The sequence below is a fragment of the Puma concolor genome, chromosome C2 (genome assembly GCF_028749965.1).
Source record: "Puma concolor isolate L17-30 chromosome C2, mPumCon1.1.hap2, whole genome shotgun sequence".
NCBI lineage: Eukaryota > Metazoa > Chordata > Mammalia > Carnivora > Felidae > Puma > Puma concolor.
In genome coordinates, this window is record NC_141675.1 from 71,747,590 (window position 1) to 71,767,969 (window position 20,380).

At 35.6% G+C, this 20,380-nt stretch overlaps 1 protein-coding gene across 3 annotated transcripts in view; it reads left to right on the plus strand.

Annotated features, from left to right (window-relative positions):
- Nucleotides 1–20,380, plus strand: part of PIK3CA (phosphatidylinositol-4,5-bisphosphate 3-kinase catalytic subunit alpha) — an 81,610-nt gene that overhangs the window by 53,073 nt on the left and 8,157 nt on the right. For all 3 annotated transcript variants that reach the window (XM_086674766.1, XM_086674767.1, XM_086674768.1), the window contains 11 exons: nucleotides 4,396–4,501; nucleotides 5,014–5,166; nucleotides 5,253–5,387; nucleotides 10,330–10,454; nucleotides 11,561–11,642; nucleotides 11,971–12,135; nucleotides 12,358–12,461; nucleotides 14,628–14,799; nucleotides 17,545–17,651; nucleotides 18,365–18,486; nucleotides 19,315–19,393. In XM_086674766.1, the coding sequence (XP_086530892.1) occupies nucleotides 4,396–4,501; nucleotides 5,014–5,166; nucleotides 5,253–5,387; nucleotides 10,330–10,454; nucleotides 11,561–11,642; nucleotides 11,971–12,135; nucleotides 12,358–12,461; nucleotides 14,628–14,799; nucleotides 17,545–17,651; nucleotides 18,365–18,486; nucleotides 19,315–19,393 (1,350 nt within the window). The remainder of the gene's footprint in view (nucleotides 1–4,395; nucleotides 4,502–5,013; nucleotides 5,167–5,252; nucleotides 5,388–10,329; nucleotides 10,455–11,560; nucleotides 11,643–11,970; nucleotides 12,136–12,357; nucleotides 12,462–14,627; nucleotides 14,800–17,544; nucleotides 17,652–18,364; nucleotides 18,487–19,314; nucleotides 19,394–20,380) is intronic.

Here is a 20,380-nt window from a genome sequence, read left to right on the forward strand (position 1 = left end):
TTTAGAAAGGACTTTCATTTGATTATCTTTTCTTGAAGAATTCCCTAGTTTAGAACAATATACTAGTGTCTCTGATGACCATAGATGCAAAAAATCCTTAACAAATATTAGCAAACCAAATCCAACAATACATTTTAAAAAAGTCATTCACAGGGTCAGGGCACCAGGGTGACTCAGTCAAATTAGTGTCCAACTCTTGATTTCAGTTCAAGGTTATGGTCTCGAGGTTCATGGGTTCAGGTGGCACAGAGCCTGTTTGGGATTCTCTCTCTCTCTCCCTCTCTCTCTCTGTCTCTCTCTGTCTCTATCTCAAAATAAGTAAACTTAAAAAAAAAAATTCCCTACAATCAAGTGAGATTTATTCCTGGGATGCAAGGGGTTCAGTAGTTGCAGATCAATCAACGTGATACTTCACATCATTAAGAGAAAGGATAAAAACCATATGATCATTTTAACAGATGCAGAAAAACCATTTGAGAAGGTACAACATCCATTCATGATAAAAACTCTCAACAAAGTAGGTTTAGAGTGTACTTACCTCAGCATAATAAAGACCATCTATAGAAAACCTGCAGTTAACATCATACTCAATGGTAAAAAATTGAGGTCTTTCCCCCTAAGATCAGGAACAAGACAAGGATGTTCAGTCTCACCACTTTTAGTCAACATAGTACTGGAAGTCCTGGACACAGTAATCATTCAAAAAAAAAAAAAGGAATATAAGGTATCCACATTGGCAAGGAAGAAGTAAAACTTCCACTATTTGCAAATGACATGATACTATATCTAGAAAATCCTAAAGACTCTAGCCAACAGACCCATAGAACAAATAAATTAATTCAGTAAGGTCACAGGACACAAAATCAGTGTACAGAAATCTGTTGGATTTCTGTACATCAATAATGAATCAACAGCAGGAGAAAGTAAGAAAGCAGTCCCATTTACAGTTGTACCAAAAATAATAAAATACCTAGGAATAAACTTAACCAAAGAGGTGAAAGGCCTTTCTCTGAAAACTATAAAACATTGTTAAAAGAAATTGGAGATGACACAAACAAATGGAAAGATATTCCATGGTCAGGAATTAGAAGAACAAATATTGTTAAAATGTCCATACTACCCAAAGAATCTTCCTCAAAAAAATTAGAACTGCTTTATGACCTAGTAATCCCACTACTGGCATTTACCCAAAGAATATGAAAACACTAATTTGAAAAGATCTGTGCACCCCTGTGTTTATAGCAGCATTATTTACCATACACCAATTATGGAAGCAACTCAAGTGTCCATCAATAAATGAATGGCTAAAGAAGATGTGGTATATATATACAATGGAGTAGTATTCAGCCATAAAAAAAAAAAGAATGAAGTCTTGCCATTTGCAGCAACGTGGATGGAGCTAGAAAGTATAGTGCTAAGTGAAGTAAGTCAGAGAAAGACAAATACCATATGATTTCACTCATATGGAATTTAAGAAACAAAACAAATGAACCAAGGAGGGGAAAGATGCAAACCAAGAAACAGACTCTTAACCATAGAGGACAGACAGGGTTACCAGAGGGGAGGTCGTGGGGAGATGGGAGAAATAGAGGATAGGAATTAAGAATACAGTCATCATGATGAGCACTGAGTACTGCATAAAATTTTGAATCACTATATTGTATGCCTGAAACTGATATAACAGTGTATGTTAACTATATTGGATTAAAATAAAAAATATCTTGGGGCGCCTGGGTGGCTCAGTCGGTTGAGTGTCCGACTTCAGCTCGGGTCATGATCTCACAGTTCGTGAGTTCAAGCCCTGTGTCTGGCTCTGTGCTGACAGCTCAGAGCCTGAAGCCTTCTGATTCTGTGTCTCCCTCTCTCTGCCCCTTCCCCACTCATGCTCCGTCTCTCTCTGTCTCTCAAAAATGAATAAATGTTAAAAAAAAAAAAATTATAAATAAATAAATAAATAATACTTTAAAAAAATTATCTGGTTAAAGGGTAAAATCTCTGTGGTAGTAGTATGAGGATTTAAGTAGATTTTTTTTAACTTTTCTGTATTTATGGAATTAAAGTCAAGGATAAAAGAATATGAAGTTATTGGAAAGGTAGAAAAGTAGATTTTTTAAAAATTCTTACTGAGATTAAGTGATTGTTCCAAATCCATGCTTCCCATATACGAGATAAACTAGATACATAATGCTTTCTTCAACGTTTATTTATTTTTGGGACAGAGAGAGACAGAGCATGAACGGGGGAGGGGCAGAGAGAGAGGGAGACACAGAATCGGAAACAGGCTCCAGGCTCTGAGCCATCAGCCCAGAGCCTGACGCGGGGCTCGAGCGAGATCGTGACCTGGCTGAAGTCGGACGCTTAACCGACTGCGCCACCCAGGCGCCCCTATAATGCTTTCTTCATAGAGGTTACCAGTTCTCTCCCAAAATCAAAACCAGTTTGGACTATATATATCAAACCATTGCATAAAAATAAAGAACTTAATTGGTGTTTGCACACACGTCTATATGGACTTTAGAGAAACAGAGAAACATACTTTAGTCAATTAGCATAGTATTGAACAACTACACTCATAGGATATATCTCTCTTAGAAAGTGTGTGGAATATTCCTCATTAATTATGAGCAATTCTAAAGATTTAGAATAAAAACAGGTACATTTAAGTACCTGTGTCTTTAATTTTTCTTAAATTACTGTAGACTTATCAAAACCCACGGTATTTCTTCTGCCTATAATTATTGTTTCTTTTCCCTTTAGAATTCCTCATTACTAAATTCTCCCATTAAATGTAAGCTTTCTCTGCATCAAAAGACCGTATTTTTTTCATCTTTGCCCATAAATAGCACTTATTTTATTGATAAAGTTTATACCCTAGTTTGGCTAATTAAAAATAGAATTTTTGTGTCATTTTATTGTCTTGTTTTACTTATAATAAAAAATAGAGTTATGAAAAAGCCTATTGAAAAATTTTCTTGGTTAATATCTAGCACTTGAGCGTTTACCATGGACCAGTTACTATTCTGATCACTTTATTTGTGTTATCTGACTGAGCCAGTCAGGCGCCCCTTCACTTGTGTTATCTCATTTAATTTTCACAGCAACCTTATAGAGTAAATACTGTTATTAGTCTCATTCCACAGATGAGAAAACAGACAAAAGCAAGGGTTACACATTTAATAAAATAGTAGAAACAAGATTCTACTCAACTTAGTCTGACTTCTGAGTTTATAACTGGTAGCTGTTACTATAATGTTCCGTAGCTATTGCTATATTGTTTCAAAACAAAACAATATGTTATACTTGGCTCTTTACAAATATGTCCAACAAAATAGACATAATTTCATATGTAATATCCAGTAAATTGAAAGGAGTTTATCATAAATATTTGAGTAATTTTTTATCATCACTTTCTATAGCAACTTTTAATTCTTTCCTTATTATGAATGTTAAGTATTACCTCTCGTGAAGGAGTTATGTTCAACTTCAAATACTTCTGCTTTCATGTCCTTCATTTTATTAACATGCTGTCTTATTTAATGGGTTCTTCCGAGTAACATTACACCATATATAAGAGTAAATATGATTGTAATCATAATAGGAAATCTCATGCTTCTTGTTTAGTTTCTGTGTGCCTTTTCTATAAGCTGGTTTGTTTTTAATTTTTTTTTACTAAAGTGTAGCACAAATGCATACAAATACATAAATCTAATTGTATATTTCATTGACTTTTCACAAAGTTAATACCCATTTAACCACCATGCTGGTGAAGACATAGAACATTTACCAGAAATATGACATTGCCCCTTCCCATTAACCTTCTCACCTCCCTAGACAACTACTATCCTGACTTCTAACATTGTTTGTTCATTTGAACTGTTTTTGAATTGTATCTAAATGTACTCAAGGCACCAATTTTCTTCTGTGTCTAGCTTCTTTCACTCATGTTTGTAAGATTTCATCCATATTGTAAGTGACATGTTTATTTCCATTGCTGTATAGTATATCATTATGTGACTATCCTGCAGTTTATTCCACTTTTGGACATTTGGACGGTTTGTATTTGGGGGGTATTTGCAAATACTCAAATACTCATCACTCCACAGTATATGAGATTTCCTGATTTCCTGATACTACACATCCTTAACCACATCCTTACCTTAGTGATATCTCCATGGTGTTTTATTTTGCATTTTCTGCATGGTAAATAATATTGACTACTTTTTTATGTTTATTGGCCGTTTGGATATGACCTTGTGAAGGATGCCTGTTCCAGTTGATCTCCAGCCTGCTTTTCATTTGATTTCTCTTTTTCTTGATGATTTGTAGGAGTCATTTATATACTCTGGATGAAGCCTTTTTATGGTAAATTATTTTTTCCTTTAACATTTTACATAGGTGGAATGAATGGCTAAATTACGATATATACATTCCTGATCTTCCTCGTGCTGCTCGACTTTGCCTTTCCATTTGTTCTGTTAAAGGCCGAAAGGGTGCTAAAGAGGTAAAGTATTTCAGAAAGAATAATTATATTTACTTCTAAAAGCTCCTAATTATAACTGCTGATTTGAATTTTTATCAAGAAATGGATTTTTTCGTCATTTAAAAATTGATCAAATATTTTAAAATTTTTAATAAATGAATGTGTCTAAGAGTAAGTACCTTTGGAGAGCTTCCCGAATTTATTTATGATGAGTGAGTATTTCCTGAGTTCACACTGATACAATTTTTTAAACATGCAAAGTGACTGCACACAAATACCTGTTAAATGACGACATGCTAATGTCTTCCTGGCTTGTTTGGTTCATGTTACTTACTCATAAGTAAGGAAAATACGTGTAATTTCAAATGGGGAAACAGAGAGTGCCTATACTTTCAAAAAAATTAATATGGCTTATTATAGATATCATTGTAATGATTAGTTATTGAATTCTTTCTGGGAAAGAAAAGTGTTTTGAAATGCATTTTATAATTTAATCCACAGAGTAGTGAATACTTTTCTCTGTGTTTTTTAAGGAACACTGTCCATTGGCCTGGGGAAATATAAACTTGTTTGATTACACAGATACTCTAGTATCTGGAAAAATGGCTTTGAATCTTTGGCCAGTACCTCATGGATTAGAAGATTTGCTGAACCCTATTGGTGTTACTGGGTCAAATCCAAATAAAGTAAGCTTTTTATTATCATAAGTTAGAATTTTTCTTTCATTACAGTCAAGCATAATATATATGATAACTTTTATTCCATCTCTTAGGAAACCCCATGCTTAGAGTTGGAGTTTGACTGGTTCAGCAGTGTGGTAAAGTTCCCAGATATGTCAGTGATTGAAGAGCATGCCAACTGGTCTGTGTCTCGAGAAGCAGGATTTAGTTATTCCCATGCAGGACTGGTAAGGCAAATCACTGAGTTTTCTTAGCTCCTATGGGCTCTCAGACGGTATTGCGATATAATCCCATTCTCCATATGCTAATACTTTTACTGCAGCTCTTCCTCTTCTTAGTTTATTGAGCCCTCCTGCTTTCACTTAATAAGTATTTATTGAATGTAAACTATATGTTTATATTTATTGTATGAAAGGTACTGAGTAATAAAGTTGTGACCTAAAGAGACCTCCATTGTGTATGCAGTCTAATGGTAAAAATAGACATCAGAGTGGTAAAATCAGAAGTAAAAGATTATAAATCATGGTTAAGTGCTATGAAGCAAAAGTCAATAGTGTGCCAAGAATGACTACAGAGGGTGGGGGGGAAAAGCTAATATATATTGGATTCAAGAAAGAACTTATTTCTCTGAGATAGTAACTTTGAAGTTGAAACAAAAGTATGAGTATGTTGTTAGTTGAGCTTGGAAGCAGAGGAAATAACTTTACCACCATACTCCAGATTGCCTAGAGAAATTACATATAAAATGGAGTTTAAATATGGATCAAGTTGTCTCATCTTGGCCATTACTTTGGAACCACCATATACCTGGGTTTAAGAACCACTAACTGTCTACTATATCTCAAGGGCAAAGGTGTCAGTGCTAGGAGAAAAGGTTATTTTTGCTCTTTGTTGTCTCTTTCCCTAGTTCCAAATTTATCACTTTTTCTTTGGCCTGGTTTTACATTAAGATAGACCAATCAATTAATATGGGGTCAAGAGGTCCTGAAATATGCCTACCTGAATAATGGCAATACCCAGGGCCAGCTAGAATCCTGCACTGAGAAACTTTATTAGTTTACAGCTATGTTCTCAGTAAGGAGTTTACAAATCCCTTTTGTAAACTGATTAATAATAATCATAACCGGGGTGCCTGGGTGGCTCAGTCGGTTAAGCATCTGACTTCAGCTCAGGTCATGATCTCACAGTTCATGGGTTCAAGCCCCGCACCAGGCTCTGTGCTGACAGCTCGGAACCTGGCCTGCTTTGGATTCTGTGTCCCCTTCTCTCTCTGCCCCTCGCTCGCTCACTCGCTCTCTGTCCCTCTCATAAATAAATAAACATTAAAAAAAGAATCATAATCATAACCTTCCTGCCTGTATATACTTTCAGACACATGTAGCAGGCATTTTGGTAAGTACAAATTAATTTAAAATCATCACTGAATTCTATCAGATACTGAAAGTACAATTAACTTTTTTCACATTAAAAAGGAATTAATTGGGCACCTGGGTGGCGCAGTCGGTTAAGCGTCCGACTTCAGCCAGGTCACGATCTCGCGGTCCGTGAGTTCGAGCCCCGCGTCGGGCTCTGGGCTGATGGCTCAGAGCCTGGAGCCTGTTTCCGATTCTGTGTCTCCCTCTCTCTCTGACCCTCCCCCGTTCATGCTCTGTCTCTCTCTGTCCCAAAAATAAATAAACGTTGAAAAAAAAAAAATTTTTTAAAAAAAAAGGAATTAATTTTCTTGGGGCACTTGGGTGGCTCAATCCATTAAGCGTCTAGCTCTTGATTTCAGCTCAGGTCATGAGCTCACAGTTAGTGGGATTGAGCCCTGTGTCAGGCTTCATGGTGAGAGTGCAGATCCTGCTTGGGATTCTCTCTTTTCCCTGTCTCTCTGCCCCTCCCCTGCTTGTGCTGTCTCTCTCAGAATGCATAAACTGTTTTTTAGAAAAGGAATTCTTTTTCTTGAAAAATGTAGCTACTATTTTGTCAGTTTAATTTCTTGTTGATAATTGCTGACATTTGTCGAGTGCTTACTGTGTACCAAAAGTCATACCAATCACTTTTTCACATTTTATCTCATTTAACCTCAAAAGCAGTCTCTATGAAGGTAGGTACTATTATAATCCCTGTTTTACCAGTAAGGAAACAGGCTGAAGTTTAACTTCTCCAATGTCACTGTTTAATAAGTATTGAGCCTCTCACTCTTAACTCTTCTGCTATAACTGAACAGGAACTCCTTAATTTTGAAATTGGGATTGAAATATTGATGAGCATTCATTCCCATAAAATGTCCATAGTCCTGTCTGATTAGGTATACCTATAAACCATTTGAATTATCAGAGTCAAGTTCACTTTAAAACTCATTGATTTCCTATTTTATTCATACATTCATCACTGAATTCAGTTTACCATCAGAGTCTGTTGTGCCAGTTAGCTTTTGACATTTTGTTTTGTTTTCTTTTTTGAGCAGTTCTAACTCTTTGTAAGGATTAATATTTTATTACTCTTTTCTTTCTGGGAAGAATTTTTTCTTTAAAGGAAAAAGAAAAACTTTTTATTTTTGTTATAGAATAAAACTGGGTCAGTTTTTCAGTTACCATTGGGTCTGTTGAAAACTTTTATAAATCTAGGATACAAATGATACCCCAAAGGTCCTGGGAGGTAGAGGGGACAAATTCACCCCAGTTGAGAACCACTACTCCAGTCTCTAATGTTGACAGTAAATTGATCATATAGGTTAAACATCAGGTAACAATATCTTAGATGAATTTTCTCAAACTCAAGAAATGGTGAGTGAACAACATATTTCCAAGAACAAAAAGGAAATGTGATATTCACAGTCATTCAACAGGAATAACCTCATCACACAATATTTTTTTTACAAGAACCTGGACCATGCCTTATCCTTCTTCCAGTTTTAATGATGCTGTACACTAAAATTTACCTGATACACTTTTTAAGTGAAGAAACATCACAGGCAAGTGTGTATACAAAGATGATTGAAGGAAAAAGGTGACGTAGAAATTTTTTAATTTCTTGGATTACTGTCCGAGTTTTCAAAAGTAATACATTTTGACAATTCAAGTACAAGAAGAAAAACCAGAAGTAATGATAAGCTAGAACTTATTAGCTATCTATTTGAAATTAGGAATCAGTATATACTGATAAATTATGTATGTTCCAGGCTTTTGCATGACCATTGATGAGCAAGGAGTTAGTGGCATTCAAAGTATGTTGCCCATTTTGGATTATGAATTTAGTTTTACTGTGTTTAAATTCTTTTTTTTAATGTTTTATTTTTGTTTATTAATGGTTTTTAATGTTTTATTTTTGAGTGAGAGAGAGAGTGAGAGAGACAGTGTGAGTGCAGGAGGGGCAGAGAGAGAGGGAGACATAGAGTCCGAAGCAGGGTTCAGGCTCTGAGCTGTCAACATAGGTAGAGCCCATTGCATGGCTTAAGCCCATGAGTCCACTTGTGAGATCATGACCGGGGCCGTAGTTGGACGCTCAACCAACTGAGCCACCCAGGCTCCCCTACTGTGTTTAAATTCTTAATAAGATGTCTAATAAAATTGTTTTTCACAATTCTTTTTCACAAAGCTTTTTCACAAAGCTTTTTCACAGTTGTTTATTCTGTAAGTTATTTTGAATTAAAAGTAAAAGCAGATAAAAATAAGCAAATAATATTGAGTACATTAGACCAAGATGATAAATGATAATGACAAATGACAATGATGACTTTTCCTGGTGAATTGAGGGTTAAGTATTTATTATCTCTTACCTGGAGTATTATAATAGCCTAAATGGTCTTCCTCAGTCCACAGAGCAGCCAGAATAACCTTTATGAAACAAATCAAATCATGATATTCATCTTTTAAATAGCTTTCACTAAAAAAAAAAAAAAAAAAAATCCAGACATTTCATCCTGATTTGCAAGTTTTACATGCTCTGAACAGACCTCCTGTCTCTCCTCCCCCTCATCTACTAGGCTTCAGGCTTACAGATCTTCCTGCCAAACTCCTCTCCTTGGGTCACTTTCACTGTTTCCTCCATCTGCAGTTGTCTTTTCCTTCATCTAAGTGTGGATGGCTCTTTCTTGTCATTTGGATCACAAACTAAATATTCCCTTCTCAGAGGCCATTTCCAAACACCCAGTGTGACATGCCCACTCAGTCATTCTCCGTTACATCACCCAGAGTATATCAACTCTCGAATATTTTTCTTATTTGCTCATTGAATTTTTTCACTATAATGGACGCCCTGTTAGTGCAGGTTCTTTTATTATTTAAGACCCCAGCAGGAAGAACAAAACAAGGCACAGAGTACATGTTTTAATATTTGTTGATGGACATGTGCCAATGATATTTCTGTGAACTATTATATAAAAACAATATTTAAGTGTTAGTATAATGTTAACAAATGTTAATAAAAACCAAGTAGCATGGATGCCTGCTTTCATTTTTAGCCATTGGGGATATGTGTAACCCATTCGAAGGAATGTATATGTTTTCATAATAAATTAATATAAATTCAGAATTATTCATTATGCAGTTAATATATCTGTATTTAAAGGAAATAAATACATTACTTGGAATCTTGGAATTATACTCAAAGTTATAATGTTTTCATTTTAGTTTCTGAACACTTAACGTTCAGTGTTTTAATAGGGGTTTTTCTTTTCCTTTTTCTCTTATTTTTACCTTTTAAATTTGAAAGCCTTGCAGTGATTATAAGGATATACTCAAGCAAAGATTAGGAATAAAATAAATTCTTAGGAAAGAATTTACATTTTTATTTTATTATTTTACTATTGTTTATTTACATTCCAGAAACATGAGCAGATTAGTTAATAGAATACTAGGAAGGGGCCTCACCAGTAAGACAAATTATTTACTGCTACCCCCTAGTATCCCAGTCTGGGCTTATCCTTGACTAATTTGGCAGTTACTGTTCTGTGGTTGGTGGTAATGTTAACTTAGTAAGATACTGGATTTGTTCCACAAATACTGCCTTAAGTTGATTCTTTCCTGTCCCTGAAAATAAAGTCTTGTGATGAGAATAAACTGTTTCACAACAGTTAATAAGCAATGTAAAGTTATTGGCACTTTTCTTTTTTTGTAGATCACTCATGAATCCAGGGGAAAATATGGCAAAGAAAATCATATAAGATATTACTTTATTTTACAGAGTAACAGACTAGCTAGAGACAACGAATTAAGAGAAAATGATAAAGAACAGCTCCGAGCAATTTGTACCCGAGATCCTCTATCTGAAATCACTGAGCAAGAGAAAGATTTTCTGTGGAGCCACAGGTAAATGTTAAAATGGAGATTCCCTGTTTCTTCTATTAAGGAGAAAGAACTGATTTTGGCTTATCTTACAGATTCTGTCATACCTGTTAAAGTACATAAAGCATAATTTACATGACTTTTTTATTATAAACATTATTCTTTTTAAAGCTGTGGATGAGGATCAGTATTTCTAGCAAACCACGCTCCTTTGGTACTCACCTTGAATCTTAAACCCTTGAAGCCTTTTTTAAAATTCTAAATCCCTAATAGCACTTTTTTAGGATTTGGTTTTTGGAGCTTTTTTTAATGAAATTCAAGATCCAAAAAAAAAACTAGTAGTTTTAGATCAATTTAGTTGTGATTTAGTTGGTCTAGATATTTCCATTTTAAGGCATTCCTTCCATTTTTTTTTTCTTATACCTCCTCAAAGTAATAGTGCAGTGCTTTATTTTCACTTATGAAGAAATTATCCCACCACTTGGAAAGTATACAGTGGTTTATTTAAATAAAGCAGTTGCAGTGCATTTCTGCAGAAATTTTGTCCAGCGACTTAACAGTAGAACTGGTGACTCTTTGCATGGTTTCTGTTGCATAAGTAGGTAAATTAAAAGAGCTATATAAAGAGTGTTATGAGGGGCGCATGGGTGGTTCAGTCGGTTGAGCGTCCGACTTCAGCTCAGGTCACGATCTCGTGGTCCGTGAGTTTGAGCCCCGCGTCAGGCTCTGGGCTGATGGCTCAGAGCCTGGAGCCCGCTTCCGATTCTGTGTCTCCCTCTCTCTCTGCCCCTCCCCCGTTCATGCTCTGTCTCTCTCTGTCTCAAAAATAAATAAATGTTAAAAAAAAGTGTTATGAAATAAAATCATAATTTTTTCTAAGTATTTGTCTTCCATTTGGATTTTTCTTTTGTCTTCCGTGCCATTATAACTATGTCTAAGGATACATGTACGTATATATGCAACTATAGTGTTAAACACTGATTTCTTTTGATTTTAAGGAAGGCTAGTAATGGTGAGTTTTAAAAGTGTTTGGAACTTCTTAAAGATTACATAGTTGAAGATTTAGATATGTAGGCCTTTTGAATAACATGCAGAAATGTTTTTTGTTTTGTTTTGTCTTTTCCACACAGACACTATTGTGTAACTATCCCTGAAATTCTACCCAAACTGCTTCTGTCTGTTAAATGGAATTCTAGAGATGAAGTAGCTCAGGTAAATGCATGTTGGAGATTACGGAATAACTGTTGTATAAAATTGGTATGTTGTTCAAATCATTTTCTCTCAGAAAGTCTGCATAAATGTAAGAGGTGAAATAGACTATGTTTTATATTAATAATGGTAATATGGTGGAGAAAAATACCATTCAAACTGCTTCTACTGATAAAATTAATTAGAATTGAACATTTTAAGCACTGAATTCATGAGAAGAGCTCTTATCTAAACCAATTTTAAAATAAGAAATTAAGACAGTGTCTTAACAGCATTCACTCACAACTATCCTATGCTTTTTAAATACGATTTATTGTCTTTCTTATAACAGATGTACTGCTTAGTAAAAGATTGGCCTCCAATCAAACCTGAACAGGCAATGGAGCTTCTGGATTGTAATTACCCAGATCCTATGGTTCGAGGTTTTGCTGTTCGATGCTTGGAAAAATACTTAACAGATGACAAGCTTTCTCAGTACTTAATTCAGCTAGTACAGGTAAAATAATGTAAAATAGAAAAATAGTGTTTTATTCTAAATCTGTGCAACTTTACCCAAACCGTGGATCTTTATCTACCCTGGTTTTATGCTTTTTTAAAAATCAGTTTTATTATCAGTAGTGACTACTTGCTTTCTAAAAAATTCTCTGTAGATCTAACCATGCAAAAACTGACCCTGATTAACGCAAAGTTGTTTTTATGTTTGTGTTTAATCACATAGGTCCTAAAATATGAACAGTATTTGGATAACCTGCTTGTGAGATTTTTACTCAAGAAAGCATTGACTAATCAAAGGATTGGGCACTTTTTCTTTTGGCATTTAAAGTAAGTCATGCTATTTTCCCATTAAATTCTTAGGTATATATTACTTGCTTTCTTAATAGATCTATAAATATTCGTTACTTATATACTGTTGTTTTGTTTGTCTGGAAGACTATTCCATAATGAAAGTATATTTGTAAGCTTCCCCTCAGATTTTTTTCATTTAAAAAAAAATTTTTTTTTAATGTTTATTTATTTTTGAGACAGAGACAGAGCATGAACGGGAGGGGCAGAGAGAGAGGAAGGCACAGAATCCAAAGCAGGCTCCAGGCTCTGAGCTGTCAGCACAGAGCCCAACGCAGGGCTCGAACTCACGAACCGTGAGATCACGACCTGAGCTGAAGTCAGACGTTCAACCGACTGAGCCACCCAGGCTCCCCTCGCCTCAAATTTTTAAATAAGCAATAAAATTCAAACTGAATTTTATACAGAAATTAGAGCTGAAATATTTTTAAAGACTTATATTTTTCTTTAAGCAAAACAAAATTTGCTAGATTAATATTATTTAATATTGCAGTTGGTTTCATTGTATGTGTGGATTAAAATACCCAAAATTAAAAAAAAGATCCTACCTCAGAATTCAGAACAATAATATAAAAATCCCAAGTTTCTTACTAGAAAACAAGCAAACAAGCTAATTAAGAATAAAAAGTATTTTGTACAATATGATCTAATACTCAGTGTCATCACAAGTCATACACTGTTTTCTAAATTTAGAAAGATTTAAAATTAACTTGATATCTTTATAATTAACTTGATTTTTTTAATGTTAAAATGAATCAAAGGTGGAATTTTGAAGCTAGGTCTAAAATAACTTAAATTCAAAGACAGTATAGAAAAGGTGCATGTATGCCAGAAGAGTTAAATAGTACTCACTGAGCTCTTCACTCCCTCCCTATTCGTTTTATTACTTTTGTGCCTAATTTACTTTTTTTTCATGTTTATATTTTTTTTAAGTTTTTATTTAAATTCCAGTTAACATGCAGTGTGTATTAGTTTCAGGTATATAGTATGTACAATGTGGTGATTAAGCACTTCCATACAATACCCAGTGCTCATCACAGCCAGTGCTCTCCTTAATCCCCATGCATCTAACCCATCCCCCCACCCCCACCCCCACTCACCTCCTCTCTGGTAGCCATCAGTTCTATATAGTTAATAGATTTTGTGCTGACATTAGTAAATGAAAAGTAGTTGAAATAGGCCTAAAATCTAGTTTATTAAATTCACAATTCCAGGAATGATCTTAAACTCTTGATTATTTTTGCTTACAAGTGATAGGTTTTGAATCACTTTATTGTTAGTATGATTATAACATTTATTGGATTTCAGAAATGGGTTTTCTTATTTTCTTAAAAGCGATTATATACGTATACTCATTTAAGACCACATAGGGGCACCTGGGTGGCTCAGTCGGTTAAGCATCTGATTTTGGCTCAGGTCATGATCTTGTAGTTTGTGGGTTCAAGCCCCACATCAGGCTCTGTGCTGACAGCTCAGAGCCTGGAGCCTGCTTCAGGTTCTGTGTCTCCCTCTGTCTCTGCCCCTCCCCCATTTGCACGTGTGTGTGTGTGTGTGTGTGTGTGTGTGTGTGTGTGTGTGTGCGCGCGCACTCTTTCTCTCAAAAATATTAAATAATTTTTTTAACAGTAAACATTTAAAAATTTTTAAAGGACCATGTATATATATATAATGTGTGTGCGCATCTGTGCACGTGCGTGTGTGTGTGTGTGCGCGCGCGCACTCTCTTTCTCTCAAAAATATTAAATAATTTTTTTTTTAATTTTTTTTTTCAACTTTTATTTATTTTTGGGACAGAGAGAGACAGAGCATGAAGGGGGGAGGGGCAGAGAGAGAGGGAGTCACAGAATCGGAAGCAGGCTCCAGGCTCTGAGCCATCAGCCCAGAGCCTGACGCGGGGCTCAAACTCACGGACCGCGAGATCGTGACCTGGCTGAAGTCGGACGCTTAACCGACTGCGCCACCCAGGCGCCCCTTAAATAATTTTTTTAACAGTAAACATTTAAAAATTTTTAAAGGACCATGTATATATATATAATGTGTGTGCGCATCTGTGCACGTGCGTGTGTGTGTGTGTGTGTGTGTGTGTGTGTGTGTGTGTGTGTATGGGTTTGTTTTTTTTTTTTTAATCTTACACTGTTCTTTTAGATCTGAGATGCACAATAAAACAGTTAGTCAGAGGTTTGGCCTGCTTTTGGAGTCGTATTGTCGTGCATGTGGGATGTATTTGAAGCACCTAAATAGGCAAGTTGAAGCTATGGAAAAGCTCATTAACTTAACTGACATTCTCAAACAAGAAAAGAAGGATGAAACACAAAAGGTATGTGACTCTTTAGATTGCTTTTGAGACCCTTCATTGCAGTGGGGCAAGGTAATTTGAGAGTCCGATGTAGATGCAGATTGTGAACATTAGAATCAAGCATATCAGGATTTGGATCCATGTTCCACCGCCTCTCAGCTGTGTAATGTTAGACACGTTATTTAGTGTTTGAGATCCATTTTCCTCATTTATAAATCGTACCGATACTTTCTTCGTAGTGTAGTTGTGAGCATTAAATTACATGACAAATGCTGAAGCACATATCACAGTCCCCAGAACACAAAAGGTACTCAATAAATGTACTCTGTTCTTTCCCTTCCTTCTCTTCTACATCACCGTAACTTGTAAAATGATTTTTTTCGTAATTTTCGTCATTTATTAGCTTTTAGTAATGACCTTGAAAATAAGTGTTTGGAAATTAATTTGTATGTTTCTAAGTTTAAAATGGACTCTTAGGTGGGGCACCTGGGTGGCTCAGTTGGTTGAGCATCCAACTCCGGCTCAGGTCATGATCTCACAGTTTCTGGGTCAAGCCTGGCATCAGGCTCTGTGCTGACAGCTCAGAGCCTGGAGACTGCTTCAGATTCTGTTTCTCCCTCTCTGCTTTCCCCTCTTCTGCTTGCACTCTGTCTCTCTCTCTCTCTCAAAAAATAATTTTTTTAATGGACTCGGGCACCTGGTTGGCTCAGTCAGTTGAGCTTCCAACTCTTGATTTCAGCTCAGCTCATGATCTCACTGTTGTGATCACACATTGGGCTGTGCACTGAGTATGGAGCTTGCTTGGGATTCTCTCTCTCTCTCTCTGCCCCTCCCCTGTTCACATGCACTCTCTCTCTCTGTAAAATACAAAATACAATAAATACAATAAAATGGACTCTTAGTCACCCAGTGAGCATTATCACACACTCGTCATTGGCAGTCTAGCTTAGTGTAACTGAGGAATATGAAATGTAAAGATTTCTCATGACCTTTCCTCCTCTCTATCCTTTATTCAATCTACCACATCCTATAGTAAAAGTGAGATCATTCCTCATCTCTAATGAAATGGAAAAAAAAAAAAAAAAAATCCCCGTATATTGATGAGTTCCCAAGCACAAGAATATAAATTAGCACTACTGAATGAATTTTTCCAATACCTTAATATTGCATGAAAAAAAATTAAAAGACAGTTACTGTATTAATCTAAATGTCATAGAGTCTGTGACTGAGTTGACTTTATTGAACTTGTGAAATGTAAGTTCAAATAAAGGTTATTAGAAAATAATTGTACTGTTTCTGATTCTGGGAACCATGAACAAGAGTAGACTAGTCTGCTTTGAAAGAATAAAACTTACTATATTTATATTGTAACTGATTGAAGAAAAAAGAAACTAGATATTAAATTTGCAAATATAAGGGTTTCATTAAAGCTAGATTTTTCACAGCCTAATATCACAGATTGGCTCTGATACAGTGGATTAATTAGGAACGTGAAAGTCATTACATTAGTATTGGCTTAAATGGGATTGTGACAGGAAACTAAGAATGCTGTAGGTACAAAAGCGTTTCTTTGGTGTCGTGTTTTAGCATAACCATGGTAAAGCATAGGAAGCAGTGTGCTAACATTACGGTTGATAATGGTAGAAAAAGAAATGCCTTTACATGAGCAAGAGTTGCCCTCGTCAGTGATAACTGCATTTTCTAGCTACTCATCCATAGTGAGAAAGAAAAAGAAAAAAAAAGCTTTGTTACTAAAATTACAGCACAAAAATTATTTATTGTTAGTTCCTTAGCTTCTAACCTCTTTCGTCCCTCACTTACCTTTTATATTTTTGACAGATGAAGATTTTCTAAAATAAAATGGCAGTTATTACATGCTATACAGTTTAGCAGTCTGGGCTCTGGTTTCAATTGATTAGCAAGAGTGGCACCTGGGTGGCTTAGTTGGTTAAGTGTCCCAATTCTTCATTTAGGCTCCTGTCAGGATCCCAGGGTCATGGGATTGAGCTCCATGCCAGGCTCCCGTGCTGAGTGTAGAGCCTGCCTGAGATTCTCTCTCTCTCTCCGTTAGTCCCTCTCCCCCTACTCACACTCTCTCTCAAAATAAAATAAATCTTTTTTAAAAATTGAGTAAAAAGAGATGTTTCTGCATACATACTAAACCTGAGTATAGCGTGAGACTCAGTGTAACATGTTTTTATAAATACTTTTCGAACAGTTTCTTTTAGCTTCACTAGATGTTTTTTAACACTCAACAGAGAAATGAATATGGTGTTTTCTGCAAAGCTTAAAAGTAAAGTTACTAAGCTGACGTGATGTCTCCATAGTTTTTCCTCTGGAACAAAGATCAGCAAACTCTTTCTTGAAAGGCAAGATAGTAAATATTTTAGACCTTGTAGGCCATGCAGTCTCTGTTGTAACTACTCAACTCTGCTATTCTAGTGTGAAAACAGCCAGTATCTAAATAAATTGGCATGGCTACATCCAATGCAGTTTGATTTACAAAAACCTCCATAGTTGACCAAGCCCTGCTATAGAGGCAAAACATGTCTGTGTCAGTGTGCAGAATTGTCACAGGGGAGTACACGGTGCTGCCCCTCCTGCCTCTGCCTGAGTTGTGTTGCTCTGTGCAATAGAAATCCTTCTGATCGAAATACAGGATATGGATTCACAGACTATACAGTACTGAGGTTCCAGCATATAAAAGCGATTAGCAGTTAGTGTTACCTTTTATGAAGTCTAACCATGATTGTGCTTATTTATTAGGTACAGATGAAGTTTTTAGTTGAGCAAATGCGGAGACCAGATTTCATGGATGCTCTACAGGGTTTTCTGTCTCCTCTAAATCCTGCTCATCAACTAGGAAATCTCAGGTAACGTACCTTATTGGAAGTTTTATTGATGTTTAAACAAGTACCCTGTCTGGAGAAAATCTGGAGAAAAGTTAAAGTGTCCATTATAATTAGAATGTTCAATTATATATGCTTCTCTCTCCTGTTATCCTACCCTGCAAAATAAGAGTTGTTCAATTTCCTTAAGTTCAGAACTGCATTTAGTCAGAATGAGTTTTTACTACTTTAATAATACAGTTTAAAACTTTCTCTGGCCAGAATTTCTGGTTTCATACAATACAAAAATGTAGTATCTGGGGGCACCTGGGTGGCTCAGTCAGTTAAGCGTCCAACTTCAGCTAATGAGCTCACGGCTTGTGAGTTCCAGCCCTGTATCAGGCTCTGTGCTGACAGCTCAGAGCCTGGAGCCTGCTTTGGATTCTGTGCCTCCCTCTCTCTCTGCCCCTCCCCCCCCCAAAATAAACATTAAAAAATAATAAAAAAAAGAAATGTAATATGTGTAAAACTAGTGGTATGTCCCTATATTTGTTGAAAATTCCTATGTTATCATATAAGAAATTTTTAACCTTAATATTTATTTTTTCTTTATACTCCCCTTAGAAATGAATTCATAAATGGAAGTGAGAGGTTTTAAGTTTTTATAAGACTTCAAAAACTATACTGTGTATTTTAAAATAAATTTGAGGGTAAAAGAATAAAAAATGTACCTGGTAAAGTTTTTAACTATTTTAAAGGCTTGAAGAGTGTCGAATTATGTCCTCTGCAAAAAGGCCACTGTGGTTGAATTGGGAGAACCCAGACATCATGTCAGAGTTACTCTTTCAGAACAATGAGATCATCTTTAAAAATGGGGATGGTAAGGAAGAGTATTAATGTACTTATGATGCATGAATTTAGCTATCTTTTTATACACAGGATATTTATGAACTATGAAGACTATTGAAAGCCATTTAAGGAATATGCATGTGGTTAAAATACGTAATATTAAACAGATGTCTTAACCTTTAGAACATGTATGTATGATTATTAAAAAGAAAAGAAGTACTAAATTGAGAACCAAATGGCCTGAAATAACTTTCTAACTATTTGCTTAGCTGTGTGAGTATCCATTCATTCCATAAATATTTGATGTGCTAAGCCATCAAATTGTAAAAATAAAACAGAATCCCTGCCCTCTTAAAGTTTACAGTCTAGCAGGGAGAAGAGAGATACTAAACAAATAATTACAAAAATAGAATTACACTATGCTACAAAAGAAAAGTGTAGTCTACTAAGAAATATTAAAGAAGGTTCTAATGTACTTGGAAAACAGGTTGCTGGGGGAGCAATGGAAGGATTTTTGATGGGTTGCCTTTGGGGAATGACATTTCAGCAGTGAATTCTATTAGCCCCAGTATGTTAATATAAACAAGTTCAAATCTAAGGATTCAGAAAAATAAGTACTTTAAATATTTTAGTCTAAAATTTTTCTGAAATACATAGTAGCTTATCCTACATTGTTATGCAGATGGGTTTATGCAGATACTTTAGAGTGGGTTAAAGAATCAAAATATTGCTTCCTTATAGATCAATTTGAAAAGTAAATATAGCTGTATTTATTTTCTGTTTGAAAGCAGTGTGATAACATGACACCCAAATTTGCATTTATGGCATTAAGTGGTGGTACATATCATTTGAATTGCAGATTTACGGCAAGATATGTTAACACTGCAGATCATTCGCATTATGGAAAATATCTGGCAAAATCAAGGCCTTGATCTTCGGTAGGTAACAAGTAAGGCAACATGTATGTTAAAAGTTATCCTGAGAAAGTAAACTATTAGTAAATATCAGTTATAAAGCATAATGGGGCATTTATCTATAAGGAAATGTATGGAGTAGAGTAATATTAGTCGATTACACTACTTTCATTTGTCTTCCTCTTCTTTACCTTAGAATGGCTAAGAGATTCAGGTAGGTAAGAAGAGGTATCTCTAATAAGCTGGTAAGGGCTCTCCAACTGTGTCTGGAGTGTTACTGTTTGGGACATGACATAGAAGACGCAAAAGCCCCCTATTTTCATTCAGAAGTTAAGAGGTTTAAAGACAATTTCTTTCATGATATAAATTTTCTAATTTTAAAACTTTATAAAGCCTCTAATCTTGAATCAGTTTGATAGCAAAATTTATGAAAAGAACTAAAAGAACTCAAAGCTTTTGCCCTTCGGAGCACCCGTGTGGCACTGTCGGTTAAGCCTCCGACTCTTGGTATTGGCTCAGGTCATGATCTCACAATTTCATGAGCTCGAGCCCAGCGTCGGGCTCTGTGCTGACAGTGTGGATTCTGCTGGGGATTCTCCATCTCCCTCTCTCTCTGCCCTTCCCCAGCTCGCACTGTCTCTGTCTCTCTCAGGATAAATAAGCTTTAAAAAAAGAAAAGAAAAAAGCTTTTGCCATTCTGTTGATTTCTGCCCAACTTTCTACAATTATCAGTATTATCTCTTAAGTTTTCTGTCATGCTTCATCTTGTCCTGGTCATTTCTTTTCTCGTAGTGTTTCCTTTTCTTTCTTATCTCTTTGCAAATCTAGGGTCATTCCAGCAAAGGCCACTCTCTCCAAAAGAAAAATGTCTGTTTAAGTGAGCATAGGAGTCAACTCTAGCTGCAGCAGCAGAGTAGATTAGGGTCTGTTTGTATGCCTCTTAAAGATGGAGGGTAGCTGCTATATAAAGATGTATCAGCGACACATAGTAGAACTCTCTTATTGCAGAAG